The following is a 6,857-nucleotide window of genomic DNA, read 5'->3' on the forward strand; positions in this document are numbered from 1 at the left end:
GTGAAGTGCTGGACTTAAGGTGCATTTGAGTATGTTCCTAAACAAACTCCCTTAACTGAAGTGCCCTAACCTGTTTCTATCAAGTCCAGACTCAGCAAACGTGACCTCACTCACCCCATCCATCTGGGATGAAAATTTCTCCAAAACCCTCACAGAGAAAAACTGTGTGCAATTTCACACCCCCATGTCCCAAACAAAGTGATTCCCTGGCAGCCTCAGAACACTTTATGTACATTTAAACATGTTGAGAGATCTGAAGGGATTGGAAAACAACTGCAAGAACCTTATCAGGTTTGACAATGGATCTGCAGTAAGGCTTCACCTCTTCTGCATATCAAAAAAATTAAGTAGATTAATTATCTTAAATACCTACACTGGGAAGCTTTCCATGTTAGCAAACAAAAAACAAGGGCTACTGACTGCACAGTCTTGTTCAAAAGATGATGCAGGACTACATAAACACACTGCTTTGGCAACCCACCCTGAAGGACTGCACTTTCCATCACTTTAAATTCCATTTTCCATGGCATATATTGACAGTAAATAAACTCCTGATTAACGAGGAGACATTTACAGTCCCTTTTACTGAAGAGACCAGATCACACATTAATGATTTCTCCTTACTTCAAAAATAATTTAGCCAAACTGATTCAGGCAGAACTGAAGGATACCAGTTTTATGCTCTTGTATTTCTTCACACCCCACACTACTTTCTGTTGTGACACTTGCTAACCAGTCTCACTCCATGATGCAAATTTAGGACTTTCAAAAGCAAAAAAATCTTCCTTAAGATGGTAATTACTGTGAGTTACATCTGTCTTGAAAATACAGTTTTGGAGGGAAAAGTTGGACAATATCTTAACTGGTCTTGTTTTTATTCCCAGAATCACAGACTATTCTGAGTTGGAAGGGACCCACAAGGATCATCGAGTCCAACTCTTAAGTCAATCACCCACACAGGGGATTGAACCCATGACCTTGGCAAAATTACAACCAAGTTTTAACCAGCTGAGCTGATCTCAGGGTCTAATTCCAAGTTCATGCATTACTTATCAGATTTCTTTCTGAAAAAGGACTTTTAAAGTACGTGTTTACTACTTTATAAGTCATTCTTCAGCAAAATACACAGAAGGAAAACAAATTAAAACATTATTAACAGTGACCTGATAAACTTTTATAAATACTGAGAATGATTATTTCCCTCTCTCGTATTGTGTACTGGGTTTACCAGGCAGTAAAATGACACGTTTGTTTGTTTTCTTCTTCCCCAAGTACCTGCTGTCATTACAGGACTGCACACACAAGAGGAGAAGGACGTCTCCACTGACCCAGCACCAAACTCTCAATGCATCAGTGCTCTCTGCTTGCATTTTTACTTGAAATGACAGTTGGAAACTACTAGAAATTGGAATAATAAAAACCTTAACACTGCCAATTACCAGCAGCTTTTCCCATTATCATCAGAATGGTTTGCGTTGAAAGGGACCTTAAAGACCATCTTGTTCCAACTCCCTGCCATGGGCAGGGACACCTCCCACTATCCCAGGGTGCTCCAAGCCCCATCCAACCTGCCTGGGACACTCCCAGGGTTGGGGCAGCCACAGCTTCCCTGGGCACCCTGGCCTGGCCTGCCCACACTCATAGCCAAAAATTCCTTCCTAAAATCTAATCTAAATCTACCCTTTCAGTTTAAAGCCATTCCCCTTGTCCTGTCACTCCATCCCTTGTCCCAAATCCCTCTCCAGCTCTCCTGGAGCCCCTTCAGACTCTGGAAGGGGCTCTCAGGTCTCCCTGGAGCCTTCTCCTCTCCAGGCTGACACCCCGAGCTCTCAGCCTGTCCTCCCAGGGGTGTCCCAACCCTCTGATGACCTTGGTGGTCTCTGGACTTGCTCCAGCGGCTCCTTGTCCTTCCTGAGGGCCCAGGGCTGGACAGGCACCCAGGGCTGCTCTCACCAGAGGGGAGCGGCAACACACACTGGCACATCTCGATCCACGTTTCGCACTGACTTTTAAATGTAACATTTCCCACTTTATTTGGGGATTTCACGACTCAAGACCGAACTGTTTTGTTTACATTTCAGTAGGGTAAACACCGATCTTCCCTGCCGAGGGGCGGAGCAGCCGCGGTGCTTGCGGGGCTGCAGCACCAACCTGGGCCAGGGCTGCGGGGGGCTCAGCACAGGCATCCCCCGGAGCCGCGGGGGGCTCTCCCTCCGCCGCCCTGTGCCCCTCAGGGATGTTCCCCGCCGCCTGGAACAGCTCCTCGGTGAGCGCGGCGATGCGCGACGGCACCTCCTCCTTCAGCAGCTCCCGCACCAGCCCTGCAACACAGGACGGGAGCGGGTCGTCACATACAGCCCAGCGGCCCGGGGGCGGCCTTAATGGGGCGGGGAGAGGCGGAGATTCCGGCACCTTCCAGCGCGGCCACAGACGGCGCCGCCATGGCCGGGCCGGCCCCTCAGGGAGGGCGGGAATGGCGGCGGGGCCGCACTGCGCCTGCGCGCACCGCGCTCACCGCCCGGCCCGCCCAGCGCTCGCGCCGGCCCTCCCGCGCTCCGATTGGCTGTCCGGCGCGCTAGCCCCGCCTTTTCAGCCTGAGCGACAGCTGTCTCAGCCAATCGCGTGGCTCAGCGTCGCGAGCCGCGGGCGGTTTCCGGTGCGCGCGGCGCTTCCGGAGGGGTCCCGGGAGCGGGTCCCGAGCGGGGTCCGGGCGCGATGTCGGGGCTGCTGCACACCACGCTGAGCGGGCTCAACAGCGACTCGTACTGCGAGATCAGCCAGTACCGCGACCAGCACTTCCGGGTGCGCCCGGGGCCGGGGGGGACCGGGACCGGGGCCGGGGCCGGGCCGGGCAGCGGGAGGGAGCGGGGAGGCGGCGGCGGGCCCGCTGACCCCGCCGCGTGCGCCTCTGTGCCCGCAGGGCAGCAGGCAGCTGCAGGAGAAGTCCCTGAAGATCTCTTCGACGCTGTACGTCGGCAACCTGTCCTTCTACACCACCGAGGAGCAGATCCAGGAGCTCTTCTCCAAGTGCGGGGATGTCAAGAGGATTGTCATGGGGCTGGACAAGATCAAGAAGACCCCTTGTGGCTTCTGCTTTGTCGAGTATCCTTTCTCTTCCCCTTCTGTCAGCCCCCGTGTGTGGTTGCCACGTTCAGTTCCAGGCTCAGCTGTGCTGCCGCTGGAAGGAGCCACAGCCAAGTGCTTCCTACCAGGCACATCCCTGCCAACCTTGCTCCTGCCTCTCCTGTGACACAGAAGGTGCAGCGGTGCCAAATGTCACAAGTGCCGCCCCTGCTGTACTTCCTGGAGGTGGCAGAGAGCTGCTTTAATTTATTAGTTCCTTTGGTGTTTTTAAGGCCACAGTGAGAACTGAGCCCCCAGCCTGACCATGGCCACAGCACGTGCTGACGTTCTCCCCTCAGCTTTCCAGCTGAAGGAAGGAGCAGGATAAGCCATGGGGGCATTCCCAGGCACAGGGTACACGCTCCTACAGGTCATGCCGTGAGCTGTCTGTGCAGAGCTCTGCTGTGAAACATCCCCCTTTTGTGCTGCTTCAATCAAGTTTCACATAACATAAAAAAGCATCTTACCTATTTCTTGCCCTTAGCAAGGCTTTAATGTCTTTGTTTCAAGTTCTTGTCTGTGCAGGTACCAACATTAAAGTGCAGAATCCTTTCCAAGCTTTGGCCAAATTCAGTGCAGCTTTTGATCTGTAGGGAAGAAAAGGCTGGAAGGCAGAGCTGTGTTTTGGGTTTGTTTCTCAATGCAGTAGTTCTCTTCTTTATTTTCCCTCTGCCCAACACAAAAAGCAGGCTCAGTTCTCCTTACAGCAGCCTCAGATACTACACGAGGGCGGATGCCGAGCACGCCATGCGGTTCATCAACGGCACCCGGCTGGATGATCGGATCATCCGGACCGACTGGGATGCCGGGTTCAAGGAGGGCAGGCAGTATGGAAGAGGGAAGACTGGAGGACAGGTAAAGGCCATGCCAGTTCGCCACCTGAATTTGATCCCTCCCAAAAAAGGCTCTGTGCTTCTTTGCTTGTTTTGTCTCACACAGACTGTAAAGACCTGATGAGGTTTGGTCACTCCAGGGTTGTGTTGGTAGTTGATGCCTGGTGTTAAAAGCGAGGGATAGACCTTAAGGCCATTTCTGTCTAGGACACCAGACTTCCTGTAATGGAAGCAGAATGTTCCCAGATCCAAGCTAGTACTCTTAAAGTGGTGCAGGATTAGTGTGAAAGGGGACAGTGTAGCTGCCAGGCCACTCTCACACCACAGCAGTTTGCCCCAGGGCAAAGGTGAGGTTCCTTTGCAGATTTCTGTGGTGGAGGGGATAAAATATCCTGAGGGCCAAGCCTGGCAGTTCAGAAAGCTGGACTGCAAAGCTGAATGAAATTTTTTTTGGTGTGTTTTCCTTGCTTATTTGAAAATACCTGAGCCATCAGATATATCCTTATCTGTCATTTTCACCACCATTGCCACCTTTTTGGTGGATTAGAATCACAGAATTGACTGGGTTGGAAAAGACCTCTGAGATCATCAAGTCCAACCCTTGGTCCAACTCCAGTCCCTCCGTGGACTCCGGTCCACTCAGTGCCACGGCCAATCTCAGTTTAAAAACCTCCAGGGATGGGGAATCCACCCCCTCTCTGGGCAGCCCATTCCAATGCCTGAGCACTCTCTCTGGAAAGAATTTTTTCTGCTCTCCAACTTCATTTTCCCCTGGCAGAGCTTGAGCCCATCGTGCCTCCTTGTCCTATTGCTGAGTGCCTGGGAGAAGAGACCAACCTCCACCTGGGGTGGGGTTATTTTGAAGAGATCTCAAAGGAGTTGAAGTGCTTCTCACTTGACCTTCAGTTGCCCCCCAACTGAACAAGGAGGGGGTGATGATTTTGATGTCTGGTGGCAGGCAGAGCAGTGCAGGGCCCTGACATGTGTTCCTGCTGTGCCCCAGGTGCGAGATGAGTACCGGACAGACTACGATGTGGGAAGAGGCGGCTTTGGCAAGATCATCCAGATGCAGAAGGCAAATCATCAGCCTGCAATCTATTAACTGCCTTGTGGGTGCTGGCTCATAGAGGGCTCTGTCCTTCCAGAGCTGGCCCTGCTCTCACATTTGGCATCGAGGTATGGAGTGAGATCCAAGTTCCAGCAAAAGGTGACCCTCCTTAGACTGTGGATATACATGTATTCATTCTCCCTTCCTTCTGAGCTAGAGAGGATGTTCTGTGTTGATGCAGGGCAACAAGGGGAAAAAATGGACAGCTCTGCAGGAATCTGGGCAAGAAGAAATGCAGCATGTCACACACACCTTATGCTATGACATAGCCTTCATGTTGCAGCTAAGCAGGTGACTTCCTCCAAGCTGCAACTGCAGCCATGGTTGCTTTCAAATGGAACATGTTTAAGAGCTTACCACCATCTGAGCCCTCCAGGGGCCTACCTCGTGGGGATGCACAGGAGATTCAGGTTTCTAATTTACCACCTCACCTGCTTAAAATAGCAGTGTCATTGTTTGGATGAGGGAAGTGGAACAAGGTCTTATCATCCACTTGGAGGCGGTTGTCTGCACATCCAGCCCTTGGGTTGGTCAGGGCCTGCAGAGCATTTCTCTTTATGATGCCCCTGTGCTGCCTGGCTTTTCAGATCCTTGCTGTTCGGTGTGATTTTGTTAAAAGTTTCTGTTAATTTTTTAAATAAACAGTTGTATTGGGTCTGGCTGAGATGAAGGTATTTTCACCCCTGACAGACCTCCTAGAGCTGTGCTTTGTATTGGTAGCTGGGAAGGTGTTGATAACACACCAGTGTTTTGGCTACTGCTGAGCAGTGTTCCCACAATATCAAGGCTGCCTCCAGCATTTCCCCCTCACCATCAGGCTGGGTAGGGGCAAGATCTTGGGAGGGGGCAGAGCAAGGGCATCTGACCCAGCCTGACCAAAGGGATATTCCACACCATGTGGTGTCTGCTCAGCTATAAGAGTTCAGAAAAAGGAGGAGGGAGACATTTCTTGAGTCAGCATCTCCCTTGTGGAGCAGCTGCTGTGTGTACTGAAGCCCTGCTTCCCAGCAAGTGGCTGGACATCTCCTGCTGGTGGGAAGTAGAGAATAAATATTTAGTTTTCCTTTGCTTCCACGTACGACCTTGCTTTTGCTTTATTAAACTGCCTTTATCTTGACCTACAACTTCTGTTTCCATCTTACTTTCTCCCTCCTGTCCTGCCGAGGAGGGGAGTGGTAGAGCAGCCCAGTGGGTCCCTGGAGTCCAGTCAGGGTCACCCCCCCACAATCCTGTTTGGTGCCCAGCGTGGGGCCTGGGACAACGGCAGTTTTGTGTTCATGTGCTATGGCTGTAGGAGTTGCTAAGCAGGCAGCTCCTGTTGGGTCACAGGTTGTTGGCTGCACTGCTTATCTCTTTGCTTTGTTGGGCTTGGGAACGTGTTGGTACAAACCACATCTCTGTGCTTTGCCCTGGCACTGGGGTAGCTCTCCAGGACTGAGGGGGGTGGTTTTATTCTGCAGGCTCCCGAGGTCCCTGCTCACCCTTACATGAGCTGTTTAATACTGCTAATTAACACTGTTGGCGTGTCATGGGATCTGTGTAATCTGGTGTCGTCCTGGTGTAAGAGGAGGCAACTTTTGGGTGAGTCAATACTAAAACATGCCCTGAGGCAGCCGGTGTGTGGGTGGCAGAATGTGTGGAAGGGTTTGGGCAGGACCTGGGGTAGTTACGACCTCCCATAGCCTGGGACTTTACACCTGAACAGGCAAGTAACCCTGGCAAACTGACATGCCTCCTGACAAGAGGGCTGTGCCTACCCCAGTGAAAACCAGCAGCTCCTGGCCCTGTGCTGG

At 52.0% G+C, this 6,857-nt stretch overlaps 2 protein-coding genes across 3 annotated transcripts in view; one reads left to right on the plus strand and one right to left on the minus strand.

Moving 5' to 3' along the window:
• The window catches only part of TEX11 (testis expressed 11), a 35,267-nt gene extending 32,770 nt beyond the window's left edge, over window positions 1-2,497 (minus strand). Inside the window, exons 1-2 of the mRNA XM_071569252.1 lie at window positions 2,413-2,497; window positions 2,152-2,321 (exon numbers count right to left, since the gene is read on the minus strand). Coding sequence (XP_071425353.1) covers window positions 2,152-2,321; window positions 2,413-2,443 — 201 coding nt within the window. The 5' untranslated portion in view covers window positions 2,444-2,497. The remainder of the gene's footprint in view (window positions 1-2,151; window positions 2,322-2,412) is intronic.
• A 148-nt stretch (window positions 2,498-2,645) lies between these two features.
• On the plus strand, window positions 2,646-5,719 carry LOC139678360 (nuclear cap-binding protein subunit 2). Of its 2 annotated transcripts, XR_011699017.1 has the most exons (5): window positions 2,646-2,802; window positions 2,921-3,102; window positions 3,840-3,978; window positions 4,960-5,132; window positions 5,246-5,719. XR_011699017.1 is itself a non-coding variant. In XM_071569126.1 (4 exons), exons 1-4 carry the CDS (start codon window positions 2,716-2,718, stop codon window positions 5,056-5,058), a joined length of 507 nt encoding a protein of 168 aa, XP_071425227.1. In that variant the 5' UTR covers window positions 2,646-2,715; the 3' UTR covers window positions 5,059-5,719. The 2 variants fall into 2 exon arrangements, 1 of the variants encoding a protein (XP_071425227.1); XM_071569126.1 differs by having other exon boundaries at window positions 4,960-5,719.
• The last annotated feature ends 1,138 nt before the right edge of the window (window positions 5,720-6,857 follow it).

Source organism: Pithys albifrons, chromosome 14, assembly GCF_047495875.1.
Source record: "Pithys albifrons albifrons isolate INPA30051 chromosome 14, PitAlb_v1, whole genome shotgun sequence".
NCBI lineage: Eukaryota > Metazoa > Chordata > Aves > Passeriformes > Thamnophilidae > Pithys > Pithys albifrons.

Bases quoted from the DNA above. Each gene is read 5' to 3' on its own strand.
- LOC139678360 (XM_071569126.1), top strand. From the start codon at position 2,716: ATGTCGGGGCTGCTGCACACCACGCTGAGCGGGCTCAACAGCGACTCG. The intron at 2,803-2,920 runs GTGCGCCCGGGG...CTGTGCCCGCAG, and splicing joins ACCGCGACCAGCACTTCCGG to GGCAGCAGGCAGCTGCAGGA. The intron at 3,103-3,839 runs GTATCCTTTCTC...CAGCAGCCTCAG, and splicing joins TGTGGCTTCTGCTTTGTCGA to ATACTACACGAGGGCGGATG.